The sequence below is a fragment of the Heloderma suspectum genome, chromosome 3, assembly GCF_057233095.1.
Source record: "Heloderma suspectum isolate Gila_16-S chromosome 3, 16-S_ref, whole genome shotgun sequence".
NCBI lineage: Eukaryota > Metazoa > Chordata > Lepidosauria > Squamata > Helodermatidae > Heloderma > Heloderma suspectum.
In genome coordinates this window covers 173,552,656-173,580,432 of record NC_139460.1, presented here as the reverse complement: position 1 = coordinate 173,580,432, position 27,777 = coordinate 173,552,656, and the positions used below count along the sequence as shown (strand labels likewise).

The following is a 27,777-nucleotide window of genomic DNA, read 5'->3' as shown; positions in this document are numbered from 1 at the left end:
AGAAATCCATTTAATTCTATATCAACAATATCTCAGCTGCGTCTGTTTGCTGCTAAGATTATTTTGTTGCTTTTGCCTAAAGGAAGCAAAGAGGTTGGGGTTAAATTTACAATTGGAACTAGTGGGGAAGACAAACTTGCTGATGAAGCATCAACTCTTAGAATTTGAGAAGTCCTGTTCACAGGATTGTCATCAGCCTTCAGACACATCACATATTCCTCAATTTCCCACCATTTAATCTTGAATTAAAATTTCAGTCAACTGAATTGTGAAATGAAAGAACCCATCTTTATGCTTTGCCTTGTACTGATGTTCTGGGTATTTGTGCACATAGGACCTTTAATTTGTGAGGGCATTTTTCTTTTTACTTGTAGCCAATGCTAGGAGTATGCTATTTGAAAACAGAGATTGTGTTATGTTCCGTGCCAATTCACTAGGTTCTGCGTTGCATGGTGAGCCCCTATTCCATATAACCTTTCCATATATTCCATATAGCCTTTATGTATATGTCATTATATGTATTTCAGCTTGCCTATAAGGTATATGTAAAATGTAATACACTACAGTCACGCTGTAGTGACTGCTGACATCTGCCACTTTTAATAAAATATTAATTAAAAATGTAACTTGTCAGCACTACAAACTGGATTCAGACAAAGTAAACACGATCTCTGATAATTTAGTTCATATCTCCAAAGCCAATAATGATAAATATTTTTACACTATGGTGGCATGTGTCATTTTTATGGAATAGGTATTTCAAAGTATCATGCCTATGGTAGTTGCCATGTTGTGGAAATCTTTATGCAGCAATTACAGCTGGTAGACTGTGTTTGAAACGACATCTTTGACATCTTTATTTACAATACAATAATCATGAACGAATTCAAAAATATTTTACAGAGTTTGGAAAGAAAATTAAGATAAACACAGTTTTAGAGTATTGTACAATGACTGGTAGTCAGAACTAAATTAAAGTTCGAGATAAATACTAAACAAAAAATATTTACAGTTAAGATTCGAAAAGATGAAAGCAGCAACACTAAGCAAGTACAGCAAAGCAGTTTTATATAGCTTGATTGCAATATGGTAACGCTTTAATATTCAGGGTGCTGTCACTGGAAGAAACAGGGCAGGAAGAAGAATGAGTGAAAAAGAAAACGTGTTAGTTAACAGGTCCATGACATGGCTTTTAAAAAAAGCCAATTTCTGAAACATATCTATGTTAACACATCCATCGTTATACAGTTATACTTTTTCTTTTACGTACATTTGAAACTGATGAGGACAATTAAGAAATGAAAACAGTTTGCCATAAAAAAGAGGGCAGCAAGTGTAGGCAGACTTCAGGCTGGTAGGGTCTAGTTTTTTACTAGATCTGTGGAGGTCCAGCAACCAGGATCAAGTAATGACATAAAAGGATGGTTCAGGGGGTAGAGCCAATTGCCTACTGCACCTCATGAACCCATTCACTGACACATCCTCCATATTCAAGTACAAGTCTACATCCTACTTACTACATATCAGGAATTATAACAGCCTAATTTGGAAAAAGTAAAGCCTTTTTGTAGTTGCTGTTGCTAACCACTGAGTCAGAAAACTATGCTGACCTTCTGTGAATCATCCAGCGATCTACCAGTAGATCCTGCTGTACTATCTGTCCACCCTGGAAGATAGGCTGAAGCTAGGTTCAAATGCCAGGCCAATCAACCATAAATGTTCTTAGATGGGCCTGGGTAAGTCACTCTCTCTCAACTCAATTTTCTCTTTAAGACAGTGATGCTAATGTAGGAATCAATGAGGATTAAAGGGCACTACAGTCATTAGGAAGTACTATTTAAAATATTAATAACAGTCAAGAAGCAAAGTATATTCTTGGCTCTGAGTCTTGCAGCAGGAATGTAATTAAGACAATGAGACAGACAATGTGTTAGGGCTGGCAATATGCAGAAATTGCAGGCAGAGAATAAGCTGGACAGAAAATATTTTCTGAGCATAGTACTGCAGCAAGAAAGCAACAGTAGGAAGCACCCATCCAGGAAAGTTAGAATCCAGGAAAATGTAACACAAGACAGTTTAAAACTTTTTCCTAGTTCTCTGTAATAAAACTTTGCTCAAGCCACACAGTGGGTACAGAAGGAGTTTCTTTTCTATTTAGAGGAAACTCTTTGGCCCTACTTCTTTGGAGTAGGTGGTGAAGGAATATGGTGGAGGTAAGTGAAGGAATAAAGGAAGTTATTAAGGGTGCAATCCTATGGTCCCTGGAGAGCATCCCAAGGACCATAGGATATTTTGGATTCCCCCTCCCAAGGCCATAGACACTGCTATGGCCTTGAGAGGGGGAATAAGACGTTAGATCCCTCCCCCTTGCAGCTGCCACGCTACTTTCCGAGGTTGCAACAGTGACCTTGGATGACCTCATAGAGGTTGAAAAGGGGACATTCTAGTGGGTGGGGCAGGGAAGGGAAGAGGCCAGGATCTGCAGAATCCTTTGGCCTCTCAGTCACCGGTTCCCACCCTGTAAGTGAGCTAGACAGGCTCAGAGGTTCATTTAGCTGGGTTTATTTTTATTTTTTTAGGGGAGAGGAAGAATGGGAGGCAAAATAGTCTCAGTTGCTCCACCTGCCCTGGCAGCAGCAGCCTGGCAGGGCACAGGGTTTTTAGAAGCCCCTGAGATTGGAGGCTTCCATCTAGCAGGGGTGTAATCCATAGGATTGCACCCTAAAGCTTTCTTGGGGGGAGGAGGAGAAGAGAAGAAAGTCAAGGAATGGCACGAACTCATCCTAAAAGCTGCTTACACCTTAGAAGTACTTCCCACCTTGCGAATCATAATACAGCTAAACTATCTGAGCACTTGTGAAGGTGAGACTTTGCTAGAAAGACTTCAACTAGCTTTCAGTTTAGATTAGCATAGGCATTAGGGCCAGGTTAGTTGCAAACAATGTCGAATTAGTGAAGCAAAGTTAATGGCTTAAAGTTATCTTTGGAATCAGAGAAATAATAGAACATCTCTCTCTCTCCCAAGGTCTGGAAAGTTAAGATTTTGAAACATAAGCACAAAAGGAATTGCTTTGTGGCTCAGCTTTAGCACCAATATGAAAACTTATAATTTAAGTCAAGAGTGGGGAACTATGGCACTCTGGGTGCTATTAGACTCCAACTCCAGAAGCCCCAGCCAGCATGGCCAATGGTCAGGGATGATGGTAGTTGTAAACCAACGAAATTATGTTAGCCAAAGGTTCCTGACCCCTGACTTCAATAGTATTTCTAGAAGTTTCTATGCTTCTATTTTTTTTGGTACTATACACAGCTTGTGAAGGCACCAGCAACATAATGCCATTATTGAAAGAGAAATTCACACAAAAAAATTACATAACAGTGGATAACAAAGTGTTGCAATAGCTCAAGTTTACATGTGCAGACAACACTGATCTTTCACCCCACAGCAATATTAACCATGCTTTAGTTTTACTGATTTTACTGAGCACTGATTCCTCATAACAAAGGTCAGTTAAACAGTCCCCAATAATCCAGGGGCTCTTTCCTTTGTTTCTGACTTTCAAAGCTTTGGATTAATTGTAAAAAAAAAAATGCAGAAGACAGATTGTTGATCCTATAAGCAAGCTCTGAGAAGAAAAACATGTAAATAGAAAAGGCAGATAAGTGGTAGAAGAAACAGCCAGAAGAGTGCAATTACTTGCATAGTGACCATTGACAAGGTAAGTACCAAGAACATGGAACACAACTCCCTTCTGCCCTAGCAACTTCACCATGCTGCCTCTTTCTGTACTAAATTAAGGATAAAAAGTTGCATGGTCAAAATAAGAGACAGAGTCAAGTAATACAACCCTCTAAATCCCACATGGCCTCCATTCCAGTTTATTATTTTATGCCAGCAATGGTTTGCTATGACATCTGAACTGGTAAACTATGGTTAATAGTTGTCCTCCAAACCAGAATCAGAAACACACTTAAAACCATAGCTTCCAATTTCAACTATGGTTTGCTCATTTGGATATCACGGCAAATTATGGTGAGCGCTAAACAGGAAACAGAGGGAAGGAGGAGCACACAAGCCCAAGCTCACCATGCTCTGGAGGATCATCTGAACTGAGCCTCTAATCAAAGCAGGGTAGTTCAAAACATTGCACATATAAAATTAATTACAAAGCAAATAAAAAATAGGGTTTTTTTCTGCCAAAGCAGCACTTCTTAATTTAAGACATGAAGATTATATGGGCTTAATAGAAAAATGTAATTAATACAAACATTAGATAAAATAGATTACCATATACAGAACTTAAGTAGAATTAGCAAGTTGAAACGTATAAACACTATTACTAAGTCTCCTCAAGATATATTAAATTTAGTTACCCTTTTCCCACTTAAAGAAGGAATAAATGTTATCTAAAGCAAAGATGGGACTTGGTCTCAAATGTGCCACTTTAAAACCTGTCTACAATAAAGCTTTTCATACCTGAAAAACAGTGCAATCCTATTATGCGTGTCTCCTGAGAAGTCCCATTGAGTTCAGTGTGATTTAATCTCAGTTAAGGGTGCGTAGAATTGCAGCCTAATTCCACAATTCTATTTTCTCTACTTGGGAGTAAACCTCATTGAAATGAAAGGGACTCCTGACTAAACATGCACAGGATAATGCTATAAAACATTATTTGGGGCATGGAAGAAAAAGGAAGCTTAAAGAAGCACATACGGTGAAAACCTGTTTTTCTCTATGTAGCCCAGCAAGAAAGAAAAGGTGGTTCTTAATTTGGCACTTGTTTGTTGGTGTGATCACCCTCGATACAGATGACACCTAACACTTTTCTATTCCCTCTTTTTGAGTTTTGCAAGAGTTGATCCCCTTCAGCTTTCACTACTTGTTGTATGAATAGTGAAGAAAAAACAACTAGTTTCTAGGCAGTGAAAGTAGTACTGCGAGTAGAAAATGGCTAGGGAAGTCTCACAAGGAGGTTCTGCAGAGCTCTTTGCCTCCTTTCATGACTAACAGCAGAATAATAAATGATGCAAAACTATTACATATATAAAATACACATGCAAGCTTAATGTGCAAGATTATACAGGTCGGCGGTACCCAACGTTCGGGTTTTAAGCAAAGAGTACACACAGCCCAGTTGTCTATTATTCCACTGCACAGATGAGAAAGTATGAGTGTGATACAGCAAATACTTTGCCCAAGGCCCACATAGAATACCTTAGCAAAGCAAGAGATCAGCCTAAATCTACATTCACCAACACCAACCCATCCTTTTTCCTCATCCAAAGTTTGCCAGGGGAAAAAAAAAATCAAAGGAACATACCGGTAACTGTCAAAGTACACCATAAAAATTCAGCAAGAAGGATATCATAAAGATTTGTGACAGAAAATCTAATAAAACATGGGGCTTTGAACAGTAAAATATTGTGGTCTGTATGTATACTACTACTTTCTGTCAAGGCAAATTAGAAAAAGGTTTGATGCGAATTGCTGGATCAAATTTCACGACTCTCTAAAATGAATTAAGAGCTGTATAGTTACACATTTACTGATTGCCTTAAAAAACCAGGAGGGGTGACCCTTTATCACTTTCTGTTAATCAATAATCCTAGAGAAACAGTACCATACATATTACGCTACTATTTTGTAAAGCAGCTGCCTTGAGATTTGTTTTTTCTACCCCTAACCTTCACCGATGCTTACCCACTGAATGGGTACAACGTAAGCAGTGAAGCTGCTGTATTCCTACTTCTCTTAGAATATTATTCAATACGACAACATACTGATTGTAAGACACAAGAAACACAAATTCAGATGGCATGGTATGTAAAAATAATATATTTACATGACTGCATAAATGAAATAAATTCTAGCAAACAAAAATAACATCACTTCAAGAATAAGATATTTGATACAATTAATACCCAAGACACTTTTGAAGAACTAGAAGCTTGGTTTCTAACAATTTCTTCTAAAGAAATTGTTTAAAATATTTCTTCTTCGCCCTTTCTTGTCTTCCACCAAAGGACCATCTAGACTGTGTAGTTAAAATATTAGTGATCATTTAGTCTCTGTCGTATGTTTCTAGATTTTCCATTTTCAAATTTTCGCTTTTTGAAAACTGGTATCCCGTCGGTTGTGTCACCAAGAGAAGTGACAGTTTTTTCTTTAAATACCACTTTGGCATCCTCTGGCACTTCCAGACCTGGGGCTGGCAGAGAGTCACCCTCCATGTTGGGAAGCTCCAAGTCTACTTTTTCACTGAGTGGAAAAAAAGAAAAAAAGGATTAACAAGAGCAAGTTCTATTATTATAAAATACTAAAATTGCTTGATAAACTAGGAGCCAATAAGGCACTTCAGATCCAAAGTCACCAACCAGAGCCGCAGTCCTGCAGAAATGCTGCTCAGCTTTTTACTCAAACAGCAATCTCAAAGGACAAAATTTTGTGACCAGCAGAAGTTAATTACATAAAATGGGCAACCTATAGATACAGAAGCAGGAGATAAGACATTTCGAAAAGGTGCTATAGATCCAACTACTCCCTAACCCTTCCCTAACGATAATATACTGACCAAGAAAAAAATGGTATTTTCATAACGATCATCATGCTGCATCTGCATAACGCTGTAAGAGAAATTTTTTGTTCTCTTAAAAAAATGCCCCACTGAGATTGCCAGCCTTCGCTACAACTCCTACAGCCCAAACGTATTCATGTCTATTCAAATGTAAGTCCTATTGAGTTCAACAGGACTTGCGCTCAGTTAGGTGTATACAACTGCAGCCCTGACCTCTTTTCCTTAATTCTGCTGCTTCCTCCTCCTATCAAAAAGAAACTAAAGGTATCCCATAACTATTATATTTTCATAAAATCTACTTCAGGAGAAAGAAGTTTAGTTCCTAACAAGAAGAGGCCAGAACCTGCTCTAAACATTATGAAGAGAATAGACTAGGGGTAGGCAATCTGGTGCCCTCCAGATATTTTGTACTACAACTCCATGATGGCAGGGACTTATGGGAGTTGTCTTCCAATGCATCTGGAGGGCACCAAGTTGCTTATTCCTGCTTTACAAATTCTGGGTTATTCTGACCAAATATAGCCTTCATGGTCCAAGCGGTTACAGCTATTAGTAGAACTTACTATGGATCTTCCTCTTCTGTGATTTCCTCCCATTCACCATAAGGCTTGGCTGTTTGAGATGCTGCCTGGGATGTTTCTTGAGGAACAGGTGCTGCTTCCTTTTGATCGATGCTGTCCCGTTTCACTTCCTGCCATTCTCCATAAGGACTGATCTTTTTCGGTCTTCGAGGCTTTTCCTCTACTTCTTCATCACTTTCTGTTTTCCTCTAAATGAGAAGAAACACAACAACACTTTACTCGATAATGCAATGTGGAGTACCAACCTTCACTAGGGCATCCCACTGCTAATAACACCAAAATGTGGAAGACAGCCCATGTAGGTTATCCCACCATTCACTTCCACAGTCACCAAAAATCTACACTCTTTATTTAACACACCCCTACTTAAGGTAAAAAGTTGGTCAGTAGACATGAGACAAACATAAGAAGAGTCATGCTGGATCAGAGCAAGGGCCCATCTAGTCCAACACTGTGTTCACACTGGCCAACCAGCTGCCTGTGGGAAAACCACAAGTGCAATAGCACTCTCCCGCTTATGTTCCCCAGCAACTGGTGCACAAAGGCATACTGCTTCTGATACTAGAGGTAGCATATTGCCATGATGACTAGTAGCCATTGATAGCCTTATCCTCCATGAATTTGTCTAATCCCCTTTTATAAGACATCCACATTGCTAGTCATTACTACATCTTGTGGAAGTGAATTACAGAATTTACCTATGCACTGTGTGAAGAAGTCCTTCCTTTTATCTGTCTTGCATCTCCTGTCAATCGGCTTCATGGGATGACCTTGGGTACTAGTGTTATGAGAGAGGGAGAAAAATGTCTCCCTATCCACTTTTTCCATACCATGCATAACCTTGTAAACCTCTATCATGTCTCCATGTATTTGCCTTTTTTCTAAGTTAAACAGTCCCAGACACTGTAATCTTTCCTCATAGGAAAGCGCTTACAGTGCTCCAGCCCCATGATCATTTTAGTTGCCCTTTTCTGCACCTTTTCCAATTATACAATATCCTTTTTTAGGTGCAGTGACCAGAATTGTACACAGTACTACAAGTCTGGTCGCATAATAGGGTCATATAAGGGCAGCAGGATAATGGCAGATTTCTTTTCGATTCCTTTCCTAATTATGTCTAACATTGAGTTTGCCTTTTTCACGGCAGCTGCACACCAAGTTGATATTTTTATCAAGCTGTCCACACACAATCTGAAGATCTTCCCCTTAGTCCTCCTGCCTGTTCCTGGCATATATCCCATGAGTCTTTGTGGCACAATCCCTCTCGTATCCTCGTTCCTATGGAGGGAAACTTTTCCATCTTCCCACTCCACTCTGATTGCTACCCCTTTTCCGCACAATTTTTCTGTTCACAACCTCTATTGCATTTCATTTTTCTGTCTCAATTGAGGCAAGCACTGAAATGGGGGAGGAAACTGACAAATGTCAGTTCAAGATATAATGTAGTGAAAGGATAAAATTGATAAGTGGGATTTCAACACATACAGAGGGGATATTGATCTGTACTGCTGAGAAGACAAAAGTAAATAGTGGAAAGATGAATGTGCGCACTTGTGAACAACAGAAAAATAAATAAATAAAAAATGAACACATTTGCATACTTCTGAAGCACCGAAAGAAAAAGACTGTGAAGAAGTTACGGACATTCCCAAGTGCCATTTCGGTATCAGTGGAGGAATGGACATGACTGACGAGGCAGGAGGGAGGCTGAAGGCGGCACTAGTGAGATCGCAAGGAGCAACCAGGCTTTTTGCAAGGTGGCTCTACAGCCCGTGGTGAGAAGCTGTGGACAAGCCATGCTGCCGGGTTTGCATGTCACCCTAAGAACAAGCCGCCCTCAACAACAAGCCATGGGCTCTCCGGGTGGCTTATGTGCGGTTAAAAAACCGGAACAGTCCATGCCAGGGTCAGACATCACAATAAGCTATGCTGACACAAACAAGGCTCATAAACCACTGTGGCTTATTGTGTTGTGTGAACGAGGTCATTGTATCTCTCCTTTGGCTCAAGCTTCATGTAAAAGACACACATTTTTTCCTCGTATAGTTAACACCTTCATCTTCAGACCTTATTTTACACACAACGTATATATAAACACTAAAGCTTTCCCACACAAATCAATTTCTTCACATGCTATAACAACACTGCTTTCTTCAAACAAAAGAGAGCCAAACGTTTAAGATACTGGGTATCTTTTTTGTTCTAAAAAAATAAAATAAAATGTTTAAAAACAACTGTACTTAATACATGATTAGAAAATGTAAATAAGAAAACAAATAGTTCTGAATCATTGCCTTCAGTTTAACGCTAATCAACTTTAAAATATTCAACTTTTCTTTTTACTCTTATTGGCATAACTTTGACAAATTTTGTACACAGCAGCTGCAAGCCGTAAAAAGTTAACTGCATTCCATTTTGTGCCTTCATGCCTCTGATTTAAATGGAATTTAGGCATGTACAACTTCCTCAAAGGTGGCCCAAGTGTAGAAATGCCCAGTTTGCATTTAAAATGGTCTGTTGTAATAAACATCTATTGGAAGACTAACAGTGTAACTGAATGCAGAATTTGTGTTTAAGTAGATTATGGGCTGGTTACATCATGCTAAGCTACCTTAGAGAATAAACCACTGAGGGTTGATTGTTTGCTTGCCAACCCACGTTACTCCCAACAGATGATTGGACATGTGGTGGCTTGGCATGGCTTATTTCCCCCTCAGTCGTCCAGTCCACTCCCTGCACGTATCCCAGTGTCTTTTGTATGGCAACCCATCTTGTCTCCTCATCCCTATGGCAGGAAACTTTCCTGGCCCCCTCCCCACTCTGATCGCTACCCCTTTTTTGAGCACTTACTTCATTTCCTACCTTAAAAAAAAAATAAAAAATTGGATGCCTCAGAAGTGTGCAAATGGGTGTTTTTTCCCCCCTGGTCTTTCGCAAGTGCCGAGAACCAGCTGTCCACTATGTGTAGTCTCACCTTGTCAATTTCCTTGTATGTTACAGCTATCAAAGGAAGCACCTAAGTGGAATAGGTAATATACAAAGAAACTGACTAGGCAAGACTGCACAGAGGTTAATCTGTGCACACTTGCAAAGGACCAGGGAAAAATAATACTATGAGGAAGTATGAACCCATTTGCACAGTTTGGAAGCACCATAAAAGGGGGAAAATGTGGGTGAACTAAGTGCTCTCAAAAGGAGCACCAAAAGGGGGGAGGAGCAATAAGTCCCACCTGGCAATGTCATCCACTCACTATTAGGTCTTGAACTGACACATGTCAGTGTCCTCCCCTCTTTCAACACTTCTTCGAGTCCCAAGGAAGTCAGCAAATGGAGTTATTTGCTCCCACCCCTTTGGCATTCGGCCTCCCCGAGATCCGTGGCGGAACTTTCGTACATCCCTACTGAAATGTCCGTGTCAGGTTCGGACATCACAATAAGCCACACTGACACTAACAAGGCTCACAACTCACTGTGGCATATCATGTCGTGCAAATCCAGTCACTTACTGAGTTCAGACAACACGATAACCCACACTCAAGGTTTGAGTATAGGTTGAGTGTGGGCTGTCTTTGAACCGTGGGTTGTTGGTGAACTGTGAGTTGTTCTGTTGTATGAACCCAGCTGCTCGAAGAAACCATGGTTTGTTAACCACAAACAAACCATGAAGTGAACCCATGCTGTTGGGTTGTGAGCTGTGGGTTGTTAATGGTTAACAAACCACAGTTTTTGTTATTGCCACTGGGTTCAGACAACACAACAACCCATGTTTCAGCAACAACCAACATTTAACTCATTCTCAACCCCTAAGCGTTGGTTATTGTGTTGTCTGAAACAAGCCATTGTGTTGAATTACTTTCTATGATTAAGTGCAGAAGGCGATTCCTGAAAACACATCCATTACCTCGGAATTCTAGAGCAAGCAGAGACATTTTTAAAGCCAATGCAAAATCTCCATACAAGAACTGAAATTTACCTCAGCTAAGTTAATCTGATAAGGGATACCTGCAAAGTTACTCTAAAACATTTTGTTTTAATTTAATAGATTTATATACTGCTGTCCATAATTAAAAATATCTCTAAGCAGTTTACGGTGCAATCCTATGGCCGCTAGTCAGCGGCTAGATGGCCACTGGATAGGTTAGTTCCTGGGAACCGACCTTGGAGCCCATGCTCTGAGGTTGGTTCCCTGAGAACTGATCTCCACCCCCCCCTGCGGTGCCTCACAGGTAGCGCGGATTGGCTCCATGCTCCACAATCGTAAGAGGAGCGTGGAGCAGCGAAAACGGGGTGTTCTTCGGGGCAGGCGGACGTGCCTTTCCGACGCTTCCTATAGATTGTCTGGCGTCCACTCCCGCCCCACTGCTCCAACTTCCCATAGCTAGACAGCCAATTTCGGCTGTCCAGCCATGAATGCAGGGTGGCTGAAACACGGAGGGGAAGATCCCCTCCACGCTGCTCCTGCCCTGCATTGGATAGGCGGTCGCCTCTGAGTTCGGAGGTGGCTGCCTATCCTGATAGGTCTGCGCCCTTAGTCATGATCATATATGGCCAATCTAAATAACCCAGAGCATGGTCTGTAAATGTATTAGTAAAATTCCCCACTTGTTCTGACAACAATTATTTGACCTTTTCAAGTCAGAGTGAATTGCTGATTCCCCCCGCCTCCCACAAAATCCAACTTTCTCTCTAACTTAAATAATCAATATGGTTTGATAAAAGATTTGGCTTTATACTGGACTATCTTAACAAATGCAGATGGGGGAAGGGATGACTTACCCGGAAATTTCGTTTTGGCTTTCGTAGTTCACTTTTGCTGCCCACCTTTCCAGCATCTGATTCCTCTCCTTTTGAATCCATTTCTGAGTTCTCTTCGGAAAAGTTTTCATTTTGATTATTCTCATTTGAAGGAGAAGTAAAATCATCTGGCTTCTCCCAGGTTGATACTGAACAACACAGACAAGAACCATTGTTTGAGTATCACCTGTAAATTAGTGCTATGTGAATATGAAGCATCAGCAGTACAGTCAACATATACAAATGTGGTAAACAGTATTATATTAAGCCAGCAAGATTAAACAAATATATTAAACAGGCTTGCTTTTGGAAGAGATTCAGCACAAGACCAGTATTTTATTTTGCAGCATCTAATTCAGAAGTCAGTTTATGGATCTTCAAAATCCACATTTGCTGCTTTTGATCTTTCATCACCATTCGATCTGGTAAACAGGACCAGACTATGGAATAAACTGCAGGTCAGAAATATTGATAGGAGTCTTCTTATTCTAATCCAGGAGCTTTCTACCCATACAAGCATGCAGGTATGCGCTGACCATCTAGGGACTTTGACAGAAAACATTACAACTCTCAGAGAGATAAGGCTGGGGTGTTTGTTAGCACCTTTCTTATTCAGTTTTTACATTAATAATATAGTGGATGAACTATCTTCTCTCCCCCTGCCCACCCCCATCCATACAACAACATAAGAACTGTATCCTCTTCTGTGCAGACAATAAGGTCTTGTTACCCATTACAGCAGGGATAGGCAACCATTTTGGTGCTGTGAACACATTTGGCAATTTGAGAAACTGGCCTGGGTACCACCACAAAATGGCCATGGGAGGTGTGGCAAAGGACAAGTAACTTGACACACTAAACAACTCCACTGAACGTACAGTTTTCAGCACCAAAATAACCCTAGTTCACAGCAATCCCAGCTGCTAGTAAGAAAGTTAATTAAAAAATGTAGTAAGGATAGGGCACCTTGATGGATGCCAAAAACATGCCCAGAGGTGTGCTGAGGCCCACAGGAACTATGTTGCTTCCCTACCCCCCAATACACTTGAGGAGTAGATTATTGAAAAAGCTGGGAACTTATTGTAGAAATGAGTGTCGCAAAATCAATTATGATAAAATTAAAATTATGGTGTTTGCCAAAAGACTGTGAAGACATAAATGGTTCCTGGATAATCACTGCTTTGAACAACGCTCATTTACAAGTATTTGGGCATACATTTTTCAGAGGATCTGTCCTGCAAAGCACATAAGTACGCTATTGTCTTGGCTGCTTCTAAACTGGTGAAAGTTTGTTATACCTTCTTTAAAACTATGGGAGGCCGGCTGGTGCAGCCAGCATAGAAAATATTTGAGCAGGGGATCTTGGCACAAATTCTGTTTGGTGGTTATACAGAATAAATTTCGAAGAGGCATTCTCATCCTTCCTCCTAGTACTCCAGCTGCTCTTCTTTATGCTGAAGTGGGGCTACATCAATGTCTGTCAGAGCGAACAGGGCAATTCTCTTTTATTTGAAAAGACCGATCAACATGCCTGACCACCATTTGGCTAAACTTTGCTTTAGAACAGAAGAACAGGGGTGGTTGGACTTTCTCCTGTCTTGAAAGACTGGCCCATTTCTCTCTCTCATTGGCTTCCTTTCAATGAAGTGAATCTAAGGTTAAAATTAGAGATGAGTTATACTCACAGGTTGCTAGTAAAGATGTGGAAACCATTCAACAAATAGGATTGAGAAGGTGGTACCATATTTATAAAGGTGAGCAATTTTTCTCTAATTTTTTTAATTCCTTGACTTGCTAGGAGCTAAAGAAGGCATTATACAGAATTACACTTCCAGACTATGTCCTCTGCATATTTGGATGGAGGTATGCAAATATTCCCATATTTTAACGTCTTTATATATGTTGGGCTCCACAAATAGAGGATACTGTTCATTATATATTGTTCTGTGAACTTTTAAGCCAGTCCCGGGAAACAATTTCTTATACCTTTGCTGGAAGAAATGTCTGATAGAACTTTAGCTGGGTAAATATGTAAAGTATTTGTAGATATGGATACTTATGTAACTCATCAAGTAGATTCACTGTGGCTGCTAAAAAGATTAGAGCAAATGTCCTAAAACTGTTACTGAAGATTGTGCACAAGAACTGATTTGATTGGCTTGTTCAACGTATTTTTTTTTTCCTTTTTGTGACTCTTTTTTGGTGAAATTGTAAGAACCTACGATTATATGCAATAAAATTGACTGACTACTCACAACAATAAAATCTAAAAGTAGTGGATAAGAAGTAACAGCAAAAAGTTAAATATCAGGGATTAAAATTCAACATTCAAAAGGCCTGGGGAAATAAAAAGGTATTCGCCTGTTTCAGGATTGAGTCACAGGCAGTGGTCTGAATGAGTTACAAACCAAAAGCCAGGAATTGCGCCAGGGAATCACAGTCAAAGAACAAAGCCAGAAGTCAGGACCAAGTAGACAGAGGGTAAGGCATTTTTAAATATTATTCCCCTTGAAAATATTTTTGTTGACCTCCACATGGGAGCCCTCATGTCTAAGTCAGCCCTAACAAGAATAACTTGCTCCTGTGCTTGGTACTAGAAGTGTTCCAACTGTGAATATTGAGAACAGAAGTGACACTTCTGTAGACAAGGTATAATGAACCAAGGGTTGTTTCAAACATAACAACATTTCTACATGAAAAGCATTCCTCTGTAGGAAATAGCATGCAATCCATGGGCAAGTCATGAAGCCTGGGCAGCTTTGCATCTTGCTGTATGTATAAACACTAAAAGCTGCAGCCAATCATGCCTCACCATTGTGCATATACAGGAAATTACCCATCATGGTCGTGTGCCATTGCCTACAGAGGAATGCTTTCTGTGTAGGAAATTTTGTCACATTGGAAGCAGTCAGAAGAAACCTTTGTTACTTACCCCCAGTTTCTGTATTGTAGTAATAGGTGCGACCATCTTCACTTTCTCCTTCTATCCATTGTGCTGTCTGACAAATACACAGGAAAGCCAAATCAATCAAAAACTAACCAAAAACTCACTTGAATGCAACCAAACAAGTCTAGGCTTTCACTGCTAATGAAAACATTGTGATTTTACCTAAATAATCAGAAATGGAATATGGATAAATTTATCTGATTTTTTAAAACAGAAAATTATCTCCAATCCTCTCCTTAGAATTCTTTACATTTATACTTTCCCTGGTAAAAATACAACTGTTGTGAAGTCCAAAATGAAGTTCACAGTATGTAGACTTGGAAATTACTCTTGTGAGTGAACATACCTGAGCCACAGACTTCTGGCACATGAATGTGTTGTTAGATAATCCTGCTTTTGATCCTACCCATTTAAATTTGAGAAAATAAACCCAGAAGGGTATTTTTTTAAACTTTATTATGTATTATTCAGCGCAGATTGCTCAACAATAAATCCTAGATCAGGCTTCCCCAACATGGCGCCCTCCTGATGTTTTGGACTACAATTCCCATCAGCCAATCCACCATGGCTAACAGTCAGGGATGGGAGTTGTAGTCTAAAACATTTGGAGAACACAGTGTTGGAGAACACTGCCCTAGATAACCAAGTCATATTTTTATCTTTTCTATGAAGCCTTCGACTTAATCCAGCTTTCTCCAACCTGGTGCCCCCCTCCACATGTGTTAGACTGCAACTCCTGTAATTCCAAGTCTGGGAATTATGGGAGTTACAGTCCAACACATGTGGAGGGCACTAGGCTGGGGAAGGCTGGATTAACCCACTGAAATGAAGTCTAAACATGTGGAACTTCATTTACTGGCATTTATCCCTTGGTACCCTTGCCAATCCCATCTCTCCACTCCCTTGTTTTCCAACACTGTCTACATTTAGAGTGTAATCTCCTTCAGGCAGAGATTTATCCTCTTTTGTTTATATTACCTGAAGGCTTATATTACTGAAGGCCTAGTATATATAATGCATAATATTGGCCATCTGAACAGTAGGCAACATGGTAAAATGTTATGTAACAGCTTGGAAATTTTAAACAAATTGTAATCTAACAATGGCAGGTATTCAGATAAAGGTGATTTTTCCCAGAATCTGAAATCCACTGCAAAAATTGAGGTTTACCCAAATTTTGTTAACATTACTAGATATCTTCTTTTCTCCGCTCTGCCTCCTAATCACTGTAAAACAAACAAAAGCATACCCCGTGGCTTTTAACACCTGGCAATGTATTGACCTCCCTCTACTATATTTCGCATTTGGAATCTTCAGGTATGCCACATTTTTCATTACGTTGGGGTAATATAAAATACAAGCAATTCCTCCCCTGTAAAAGCAAAAGTTCCTTTCAGCAGTAGAGAGAAAATACAGCATTCACTTTAAAGGGTTTCTGGAAAAGTTAAGAATAAAATCTAGGTTTCAATATTAACAGCACAATCCTATATATGTCCGCTTAGAAGTAAGTAGCATGTATAGGACTGCAGGCTAAGGTAAGTGTGCATAGGATTGCAGCCTAAATATGAAATAAATTTTTCCATATGCTTGAGATTTGATCCCTATTCATGCACTGAAGTCACATGAATTGGGTAAGTGTGGTGAAAAGGGGATCAGGGCCGTGCTTTCAGCGCTGCCCCCAAAGTTGTGGCACTCCTCCCACCATGTTTAGCATAACTTCTGAAACAGGGAGCCTCCTGATTATGCAGGGTTCCACATTGCATGAGGAGCACTCCACTTAAAAAATCATGCCAAACATGACGACAGGGGCAGGAGCAGTGCGACTCTGCAGGTGAGGCTAAACAGACAGTCCGGCTCCCCTTCCTGCAACACTTACCCTATTCATGTGAGCAACATTTGAATAGGGATACTATCATCATGTGAAATAACACCATTGCACTGTAAGGTGCTCAATAAATTAATACAAATAAAAATGTTACTAGTACAAGTTAACTAGTGAACTGCACATCAGAATAAGATTAAGTTGTAAAAGGGAGCCATTCATTTCCGCAAGCAAACATAAAAGAGCTGTAACCAGAAACACAGCTGACAGGGAAATAAAACTAGGTTGAGCTCCAGAATGTTCCTATTGCAGGCTGCAAACTTCTTCCATGGAATTCAATGGGAGTCAGTGCTGGATGGCCATCCAGCATGCTCTTCTGATATCACAGCAGCTCCTCCTCCAATCTCATCATCCTGAAAGTTGAGGCTGCAGGGGTGACCAGTAGCATTGGGTCAGTTCAGGGAACAAGGACAGATGGGGAATGCAATAACCCCTACAATGGTAAGGGAAGAAACTAAGGATCTGAAGGGCATCCAGTGTGTGCATACTCCATACAGGAGGGGAGGATAAATTACACTGGAAACCCAGTATAACAGTAACAGAGAAATAGGACTTGTTTTTATACATTCAGTTACCATTTGGGATTCTTGAGAGTTGTCCTGAAATCCTTCTGGTTTCTCCCATTGTGATTCTTAAAAAAACAGAAATAAAAATCAGAGTTCAGTTCTGTCTGCACTTTGAAAAAATTATTCTGACATATTATGAATGACATTTGTAAATGTATATGGTGACCCATGATAAATATTAGACTGGAGAAAAAATCAGAAAGAAAGACATCTGTGGCCAAATATTACTCTATCTAGGGAACTTTCACTTTGGGCTGCATACATTTATTTTATTCCGATGGAAAAGGTAGGAAAGGACAGCGAGGGGATTAGAAAGGAGCCACGTTCACATATACCTGAATACTTAAATTTACATTCTTTGCTTTACCTCCCGATATAGTGTTGTAATAATACATGTAGCCTTCTGGAGAAAATCCTTGCACCCATTCCTTTGCTTTATCTGATGATGTTTTTGTGGTCTCTCTTTCTTTTTTTCTCCTTTCCTTCTTTTCTTTCTTTTCTTCTTGCTTTTTTGGTGTTGAACTCTGACCTACAGATTCTGAAACATGAAGTTCCAGATTTAAAAGCAAACAAACACACAAATCTCACACCTTCAGAGTTGGTGCTATGGTTCTTGGCTAAACAAATCCTGCAACTGTTGAAGACTAAAAATATCAATGACTTATTTTACTTGTAAATTCTTGGGTAACTTTGAGGAGAAACAGCAGCAACTGAGCTGCCTCCTTTTTCGGGATGCTCTACCTGGTGAATATCTAATATATCTCTCCCAAGAGAATGGCTACTGTTCTTGCATTCTTCATTGGCAATGGCAGAGAGGGGCACAGCAGAATAAATGCTGCCAGCACCATTAAACATGCTGCCAAAGGAAGTGAGGTGGGAGGATACTAGGAGGGCTTTTTCTGCTGTGGCACCCTGGTTGTGGAATGAGCTCCCTAGTGAGGTTTGCATGGCACCTACACTGTATTCTTTCCGGCGCCAGGTGAAGACCTTTTTATTTTCCCAAGCATTTTAGCATTTTAGCTTTCTAGACTTTTAGCTTTGCTGTTTTAAATCTGTATTTTAAATCCCTGCATTGCTGCTAGGTTTTATTCTGGTTGTATTATTATACTGTGGTTTTAATGTTTTATATATTTTGTACTGTTTTATTGTGTGCTCTTTGGTTTTAATTTTTGTGAACCACCCAGAAAGCTTCAGCTATTGGGCAGTATAGAAATGAAATAAACAAACAAACAAATATCATTACTGCAGGTTGATTGGCGTTTTTGCTTGGTAGTTGCTAAAGGTGCTGACTATGGGTGATGTCACGACTGGTGGTGGAGCTGTGCAGTTGTGGGTAGTCCAGCCTTTATTGTTATTTCCACACTACCATTGGACAGTTGCTGCTGAATGAGGACAGAATACTGGCTAACTTGTGTTAGAGTAGGCAACAGAGCTTAGCCTAATCGTTCATCGCTTTGGCTCTTTTAGATCCTACCTGCCTTAACTCCAAGCCTTTTCAAATCTTCCTGATAAGCCTTCATTGCAGCTTCCTCCATGGCTGCAAATTCCTTTGACATTTTTTCCTCTTCTTTTGCCTTTTCCAAACTTTTCTTTTTAATCTGCAATTGAAAAAGTAAAAATTGGATGCCATAATATTGGCATTCAAAGTAAGACATTTAGGTTAAGCAAGATCACATTTGAATTACCTCACTAATTTTCTTGGCCACATTTTCCTTATGGTTCTTTCCTCTTTCATGAAAGTCTATGCTCTTTAAAAGAAGAAGAGGCATAATTAAAATTCATAGAAACATGAGTTGGAAGAAAATTATTTCCAACTGAACACAATTGAGATATTAAAACAAAGATTTGGTTAAGGATAAGTATACCAATCAGAAACCTAGAGTTCAACAGGAGAGCCAGTATCTGTAGAAGAAGCCACCATCCAGGGAAGAGGGAGTGCCTGCTGCTTGCCGCCACCGCCACTGCTCTCTCTGTGGACTTCTGCCTGGCAGACCACCAGTCCCTGCAGGACCAGGCCCACAGGTACTGAGCCAGCTGTGCTGACTACCTCCACCTGTCCCTCCTTGGAAGGACTATATAAGCTGGCTGGCTGAGGTGGCCTGGGAGAGCCAGTATCTGTAAAGGGAATGTATTTTGTTGATTTTTGTTTTTAACTGTTGGTGGGGGGTGGGTAGCCTACCTGATAGGTGGAAGCAAGAGGGCATGTGCCCACCTGACGGAGGCAGTAGTGGGAGGCCAGAACATACAGAGGATGGGCAGCAGGTGCCGGCAGAGCACTAGGGGCAGGCCATGCCAGGTAAGGGGAACAAGGAATAGATGTGTAATATCTATCCCCTGTTCTGGGCCTGTCCAGAGCCAAAGGATGGCTGGTGGAGGTGTAACTCCACCTTCTGGCCTTCGTTTGCTGTTCTGCAATGCCATGTCTGTTTCCCAGAAAGCATCTGTCATCCATGACATGATATGGGATGAGGCTGCAGTCCTGGCATGTATTACAGAGACCTGGCTGGCTGAGGCCGTTGCTCCAACTCTTGCAGCCATGTATCCAGCTGGATTTTCGTACGCGCACAGCAGCTGAGGGCTGGGGATTGGGGAGGGGGAGTGTCTGTTATCTACCAGGAGTCCTTGGTTTTCACCAGACCCCCTCTCTGGGAGATCAAGGTTGCCGAGTGTATGTACTAGAGGTTGGGCCTGAAGGGGATTCTGCTCGTGTACCGTCCACCCTGCTGCATGACTGACTCCCTGGCCGAGGTGCTGGGGGACTTCAATGTACATTCAGAGGCCGTCCTCATGGGGGCACCTCGGGACTTCATGGAGACCACGGCTTCCTGGGAGTTGTACCTTATTCCAGCTGGGCCCACCCATGTAGCCGGTCATGCGCTAGACCTTGTGTTTGTTTCTGGAGAAGCGGAGAGTGATCTGGAAGTCGGGGGTATATCCACCACCCTCTTGTCATGGTCAGATCACTATCTGGTGGTGTTGTACTTCTTGGTTCCATAATCCCTCCGCAGGGGTGGAGGACCCATTAAAATGCTCTGCCCGAGGTATCTTATGGATCCGAATGGATTCCTGAATGTGCTTGGGGCTTCTCTGAAGCATGCAAACAGCCACTCAGTCAAGACCCTGGTGGGTGGCTGGAATGTTGCAATCACTGGAGCGTTAGATCAGGTGGCTCTGTAACGCCCTCTCTCCCTGAACAGGGTTTGAACTGCACCATGGTTCAATTTGTGGTTACGACCTCCAAAACAGGAGGTGAGACGACTAGAGCACTGGTGGCGGAAGTCTCGTTCTGAGGACGGCTAGAGCTATATCTTCAGCCTATCACGTGGCAGTGAAGGCAGCAAAAAAAGAATATTATGCTGCCTCTATTGTGTCTGCAGAGTGCTGTCCCAGGAGGCTGTTCCAAGTGGTCCGGAGCCTGGTCGGTCCAGTTGCTCCGGAACCACTGGAGCATTCTAAGGCCTCCTGTGAGGCCTTGGCAAGGCACTTCGTGGATAAAATTGACTGGATCAGGAATATTATTCCATGTGCCGTGGATACAGTCAGCAAGTGAGAGGCAGCCTGTGGCAAACCAGTTTTGTGGGATCGGTTCCAGCTTCTTCCTTCTGATGAAGTGGACAAGGTGCTTTCATCTGTACGGCCGACCACCTGCTTACTTGATCCTTGCCCATCTTGGCTCATTATGGGCTGCAGAGAGACTGGGTGAGGGGATCAGGATGATAGTGAATGCCTCCACTGAGGAGGGAGTGATGCCATCAGCTCTCAAGGAGGCAGTGATAAGACCACTCTTAAAGAAGCCCTCCTTGGATCCCCAAGTTGAACAACTTTCGCCCAGTTTCAAATCTGCCATTTTTGGGCAAGGTGATTGAGAGCGTGCTGGCGATGCACTTGAAGGCACACTTGGAAGAAGCTGATTATCTAGACTCATTTCAATAGGGCTTCAGGCCTGGGCATGGGACAGAAACGGCCTTCCTTGGTCGCCTTGGTGGATGATATAAGAAGGGCTTTGGACACAGGTGAATCCTTGTTCTCCTCGACCTCTCAGTGGCTTTTGATATCGTTAACCACGGTATCCACCTGGACTGCCTGGAGGGGTTGGGCATTGGGGACATTGTATTACGGTGGTTCCGGTCCTTCCTCTCCAGCAGGTACCAGAGGGTAGCACTGGGAAAGGAGGTTTTGGACCCATGGCTGCTCACTTGTGGAGTGCCACAGGGTTCCATCCTCTCCCTGATGCTATTTAACATCTATGTGAAGCTGCTGGGGGCTATCAGGAGGTTTGGGGTGCAGTGTCATCAGTATGCGGATAACACGCAGCTCTGCCTCTCGTTCAAATCTTCATCAAGGTTGGCCATAGAATCCCTGTCCAAATGTCTAGAGATGGTAAGTGGCTGGATGGGGAGGAATAAGCTGAACCCTGACAAGACCGAGGTACTTTTGGTGGGAGACAAGAGGAGGTTGGGGGATGGTGATCTGGTGTTGAATGGGGTACGGCTACCCTTGAAAGACCAGGTCCTTAGCCTGGGGGTCATTTTAGACTTCCAGCTGTCCATGGAGGCTCAGGTGTCAGTTGTGAACCGGACAGCGCTGTATCAATTCCATCTGATACGGCAGCTGCACCCTTACCTTTCCAACCATCTGCTCCTATCGGTAGTACATGCCTTGGTCTCCTCTTGTCTGGACTACTGTAATGTGCTCTACATGGGGTTACCTTTGAAGACAGTTCAGAAGCTGCAGCTGGTGCAGAATGTGGCAGCTCGCCTGATTAAAGGCAGCCACTGGCATGATCACATCACTCCGGTGCTGAAGGAGTTGCACTGGTTACCAGTTGTTTTCCGGGTCAAATTCAAGGTGTTGGTTTTGACTTCTAAAACCCTATACAGTTCTGGCCCTGCCTACCTCAAGGAGCACCTCGAGCAACACCAGACAGGCTGCTCAACAAGATCAGCCTCGGATGGCCTTCTCTCTGTCCCATCAGCCAAGACAGCTAGGCTGGTGAGGATGAGGGAGAGGGCCTTCTCTGTGGTGGCCCCCACTCTGTGGAACTCCCTCCCTAGGGAACTCCGCCATGCCCCCTCTTTAATGAGCTTCCGCCATGCATTAAAAACGTGGTTCAGGTAGGCATTTGGGGTGGATTAGGGTATTTTTAGAAATACAATGTTTTAATGTGTAATTTCATTGTTTTAAACTGTTGTACTATTGTACATCGCCCAGAGTGGCCAGGTGACCAACCAGATGGGCAATTAAGAAATTTATTAAATAAATAAGAACACAAGACGTTTAACCTTTAAAGCACTACATGGCTAGTGTGCTGTGTTCTATACTAGCCTGTCCAAGAATTGAGATTAGCATCAGAGGCCCTACTCCATGTGCTCCTGCTTTCAGAAGCGAGGCAGGTAATATCTATGAAAAGGGAGTTTTCCATGGTGGCACTCCGCTTATAGAATGCCCTCTTCAGGGGGAGTTGCTTGGTGCCTTAGCTTTTCAGTTGCAGGTCAATACCCTTTTATTCACCCAGACATTTTAGTTGGTTTTATGGCAGTGCCAACAATGTTTTTATACTAAGAGTGCATATCCACACATAAGTAAGTTCCACTGAGTTCAACGGGACTTGATGGTGTGTAGGATTGCTCCCCAAGCCCCTTTATTCTACTGCTTTTCACCCTGCTTCTCAAGAATCCTGTCACAAATCAATAAACCTGGGCCCCCGATATACCTGGAATTTGCTAGGATTTGACTACTGCTCTGGTGCCAAGGGAGGGGGGATGCCAACAGAGTGCAACGCAGCAGGGGTGTGTATTGATTGTGTTCCCTGTCTCCAGGCAGAGAGACTGAAGTAGGGAGTGGGTTGCCACTATTCTCTATATTTCTAAGGATGCATTGACCTACTGACAGAAGTTAATCTAAGCTATATAAGTCAAATTATTGTACTTCAGGTTCATTTAAAAGTACTGTAGTAGACCATCATACAGGCTTGTTGTCTGCTATCCAGCATTTGCAGTAATCACAGAATTTCTTGGGTTGAGATTTCCAGTAATCGGCCCTACAAAAGAGAAATGGGAAAGAGCAGGTCTGCACATTTGGAAATGAAATGCAGTTTTGCAAGAGCTAGCAACTTAACACTAAAACCAGTCTTCTCATGGAGTAATTTGTTCCAATGCCAAGGATTTCTCTTCCTCAACTAGATATAGCAACAAACATGACTCCTGTGTTTTATGTGACACAGCTATGATTCAGAGGATCTCGAAGTATACCATAAAGCACAATCAACAATAATAGACAATAGCCTAAACATTTTAATAATTATTTTACACCACTTTTTGGTGTGCATGGCCATTTACATACATAGACATGTTATTTATCCTTACAATTAAGTCTGAGGCTAAAAAAAGAGGGATGTGCCCATATCTACCCAAAAACCAAGGGTTCGAACATGATTTTTCAAACCCAAAATGTTATTCACAACACCATTTCTCTTGAAGTTTGAAATGTTTTCAAACTATCATACAGAGAATGGGATATATTAAAATGTATTTGAAACAAACTGGCACTACAATAAGCAGAGAAGGTTTCTCATTAAGCACAACAGATAGCTGATATAATAATTATTGGGCAATGTCAAAAACTTCTACACTGTGTAAATAGTTCCAAGTTTTAATACTAATCACATATTTAATAATTCTTTTTTTACAGATAAAAGTCAATTTTTGTTTATTGTGTCCAGTGAGAACATTACCATCTCTTTCCCTCTTATCCATCCATAACTATGTGAGGATGGTCAAAAGTCTCTTCCTTGGTTTAAGCAGCCCTTTGTCCCAGAATCACTCCAGGTATGGCTGCTAAAATCACTACATTTCAGTGATAACTGAAATTATACATTATTTCCTAATAAGAACAAGAAATAAGCAGTGTAGAAATAAAGACAGTACCCCAGAACAACTCTTTATAACTTCCAGTTGTTTTTATATCTGCTTCTATATTGGCATGTTAAATATATTGGTATGATTCCATACCATTTTACAGACGTCAAACAGCTATTTCCTTGACATTTTGATATAATTGATCCAGGAACAGGAAAAACTGGAAGTATGTTGTGGGTATGCAAAAACTTGCTACAAACATGTACAGATTGCTTTCAAGCAAAAATATTTAAACTGCTGCAGTGATTTCGGCAGCCATTTTAGATTCTAAAATTTCCATATTCTCAAGATTAAAGTGTTACAGAAACCTGGCTTATACACCAAACTATTCATCATTTAATGCTCTATGTCTAACATGGTTCATTTCATGACATGTTTTGTATGAAGTTTGTGTTGTTGCCCCAAATTAAGTTTCAATTGGACATCATTTTGTACTTCTATAACCTTTGTAGTAAATTTTAGGCCTAATATACGAGGGTCAAAGCTTTTGACCTGGTTCACACGTAACAACCCAGGATATATGTTGAATATGGGTTGTCGTTGAAATGTGGGTTATCATTATATGTGAACACTGCACTATGGTTTAACTATGAGTTGTTAACCACGAACAACCTACAGTTCAAAACCAACAAGAAACCATGGCTTCTCTTCCCAAGTTGTTTGTAGGCAACATCCCAGTTAATCCAAAGTGCAGGGTTTGCACGTAACAACCCACGATTCAACAACCCATACTCTGGGTTGTCATTGTGCATGAACCAGGCCAAAGAGTATATTTTAGGTACAGGCAGACTTGGATTCATCAAGTAAAAACACAAACACTCAAATTCCTCTTAAATAGCCTCAAAACTTTTGAAATCTCCCTGATTAAATCTAATTATGTTTTCAAAGCACGTCATCCATTCTATTTATTTAAAGCTTGCTTAAGCCTTGAAAACTACATATGGGGCTTCCGTTATGCCCATCTTCCCCCCCACACACACACTTTTTTTGACCCTACATGCTCAAAAGCTTGCACACTACTTTGTGACCTGGGCTGGCAATTGTGTTATCTGTATTACTATAAAATTGTATTACAATTGTATTATTTTAGTATTTCTGTATGGAAGTTTTCTATTGGGGTGCTTCCAGATGAGGCTTTATTGGCCATTGCCCTGCCTCATCCACATTTTACAACTTCATCTTCCACTCATAATCCTTCCATTTTTTCCCACCACTTCTGTCTATTTTCTTACCATGAAAAATCTGTTAGGGAAAAAAAGACGTGATAGCTCCAGTGCCTTCTGATTGTTAGTTCTATGGTCCCTGTGTCTGAAAGCAGCTGGATCTTGCCATAACCATTACTGGTGACCCCATTTTCACTTTCAAAACTTACAGGCTTGCAAAAAGAGTGTGACCTGTACAACCCCTCATCAGTGAGGCACCCATGTAGCCTAGTCATCCTGGAACTCCTTGCATATATAGTATGGACCACCTGTGCATACTACACACCCCTTAATTTTCCTACATTAGATGGCAAGCAGAGGATGTAAACAGATCCACTTGGAAAACACTTCATGTTCGAAGCAACATGGAAGTTTTAGGTTGTGAATGCCGCCTTCTGCAACTTGGTGCCCTCCAGATGTTTTGAACTATAGCTCTTAGCATTCCTGACGATCGGCCATGCAGGTCGGGGCGGATGGAAATTGAAGCCCCAGACATCTAGATGGCTCCAGGTTGGGGAAGACTGTATGAATCAGCAACTGCACAGGAATACGCGTGTGTTGAGGCAGCCCGTTGAACAATACTGAGTTACTACCGTGGGGTAAGAAGACTCGGAGCACAGCGGTTCTGAGGGAAGCGAGCTCACCTGGACGGCGGACCCCTCACAGGAGAGACTGACTCCCGGGCTGGGAAAGGAAGATGGTGGGAACTGCCCCGAATCCCGTCTTTCCCTCTCACACTCGCCTCAGCCTTTCCCCCGCTCTAACGAGCACTTACATTTCTCTCCTCCTCTTGCCGCCACTTTCCGGACTCTCCAATCCGAGCCCGCCGGAACCCTTTTTCGAACCACCCCGGAGGAAGCAGGCGAGGCGAGGGGGGGCGAGGGGAGGAAGCGCCTCTTTATCGCCTCAAGACGCGACGAGCGGCTACGGGAGCCGAGGTGGCCCAATACCATTCGCGGTCTCGCTCACCCTCCCCGCGAGGACGGCAGCTCGAGCGAAATAGGAAGGAGGGGGAGTACGAGCGCTGCTCGGAGGGGAAAGAAGAACTCGGTGAGTAAAGTTGTGGGCGAGCTCTTATCAGCCGCGGGTTCGAGTCCCACCTCGGTGGGCTCCCCTTCAGAAAAAGAGGCGAGTTAGTTTCGGTTTCTGAGGAAGCGCCGAAGTCCGCAGCCTTCTCTAGCTCAGGGCTGGGGGATTCCCTGTTCGACGTTGAGGCGGGACGCACGTACTGATGGACGGTCAGTGAGTTTGGTTTTTGCGCCCAGATTTCTCGTTTTCTTTTCCGCCCTTTTGCCTCATCGCTCCGCAGATTTTTCGCTCTTTTTGGAGAGCCTTCAGAGCTCCTCTTGCCTCAGTTTCGCTCACCTCCAGACTGCCCCACCCTTCTCCGAACTAGAGAGCCCGTAACCCCTCCCAAGACGCCCCCTTTCAGCCTCAGGAGACTCTCCCTCGTAGAACCCATTGCCGCCGCTCTCCAGCTTCCGCCTCAAACTTCGCTGCAGCCTCCCCCTCAGGTCCCTTCACAGCTATCAGCCTCCCCCTGGCCCGCCGGCAGCCGCTCAGAATTCCCTCTCTGTGGTGTGTCCTGACACGCGTTGCTCGCTTCTCTTCTCCCTTTCCTCCACCACCAGTTACAAGGTCTTTGGCCTGGTTTCTACACATGCAGGAGAACGAGGAGGTCGAGTGGATTCAACCGTAGCCCCTTCAAATTGCAGTGATAGGTGTGGGGAGAGATGCCGCTTTTCAGTTCTGATAAGAACATAAAAAGAGCCATGCTGGATCAAACCAAAGGCCTAGTCCAGCATGCTATACCCCTAGCGGACAACCAGATGCCTATGGGAAGCCCATAAACAGGACATGAGCGCAACAGCAGCTTCTCACTTCTGTTCCCAGTAACTGCTGTTTGGAGGCATACTGTCTAGCCATCATGACTAGTAGCCATTTCCTCCATGAATTTGGCTAATCCCCCTTTAAAGCCATTCAGGTTGGTGACCATCACAACATTTTGTGAAAATGTATTCCATAGTTTGACTGTGTGCTGTGTAACAAAGTACTTTTGTTTGGCCTGAATCTCCCACCATTCCGCTCCATTTAATGCCTGTGGGTTCTAGTACTATGAGAGATCCATTTATGGATCTCTTATTATGGAAAGAATCTACTTTCTGCTTCCTTATATATATTTAAATTCTCCCTGCAGCCCCCCCCCCAAAAAAACTTAGCACATCTGGGAGTGAACTTCTAATGCAGCGGCTTTGCATTCTCCTCTTCGTTTTTTAATTTATTTAGGGGAGCATTCAGAAATAGTATTCCATC

At 42.1% G+C, this 27,777-nt stretch overlaps 2 protein-coding genes across 6 annotated transcripts in view; one reads left to right on the top strand and one right to left on the bottom strand.

Annotated features, from left to right (window-relative positions):
• Positions 1-841: 841 nt before the first annotated feature.
• Positions 842-26,968, bottom strand: WBP4 (WW domain binding protein 4). 2 transcript variants are annotated; one of them, XM_084844908.1, is made up of 10 exons: positions 26,240-26,968; positions 23,313-23,385; positions 19,031-19,093; positions 18,820-18,943; positions 17,713-17,883; positions 17,355-17,410; positions 14,883-14,949; positions 11,933-12,099; positions 7,139-7,344; positions 842-6,259 (listed from the first exon to the last, which is right to left on the bottom strand). In XM_084844908.1, coding segments are annotated over exons 1-10 (1,137 nt in total). In that variant the 5' UTR covers positions 26,242-26,968; the 3' UTR covers positions 842-6,051. The 2 variants fall into 2 exon arrangements, with proteins under 2 accessions (XP_084701034.1, XP_084701035.1); XM_084844909.1 differs by having other exon boundaries at positions 26,109-26,252.
• The window catches only part of ELF1 (E74 like ETS transcription factor 1), a 101,733-nt gene continuing 100,398 nt past the window's right edge, over positions 26,443-27,777 (top strand). For 2 of the 4 annotated variants that reach the window (XM_084844887.1, XM_084844892.1), the window contains exon 1: positions 26,443-26,514. The gene's annotated coding sequence lies outside the window, so the exon portion shown is untranslated. Of the gene's footprint in view, positions 26,703-27,777 lie in introns of all 4 variants that reach the window. The other 2 variants (XM_084844890.1, XM_084844891.1) reach the window with 1 other exon arrangement.

Coding starts and splice junctions, on each gene's coding strand:
- WBP4 (XM_084844908.1), bottom strand. Junction 18,944..19,030: donor TGGCCAAGAAAATTAGTGAG/GTAATTCAAATG, acceptor TTTCAATTGCAG/ATTAAAAAGAAAAGTTTGGA. Junction 17,411..17,712: donor TTACAACACTATATCGGGAG/GTAAAGCAAAGA, acceptor TGTTTTTTTAAG/AATCACAATGGGAGAAACCA.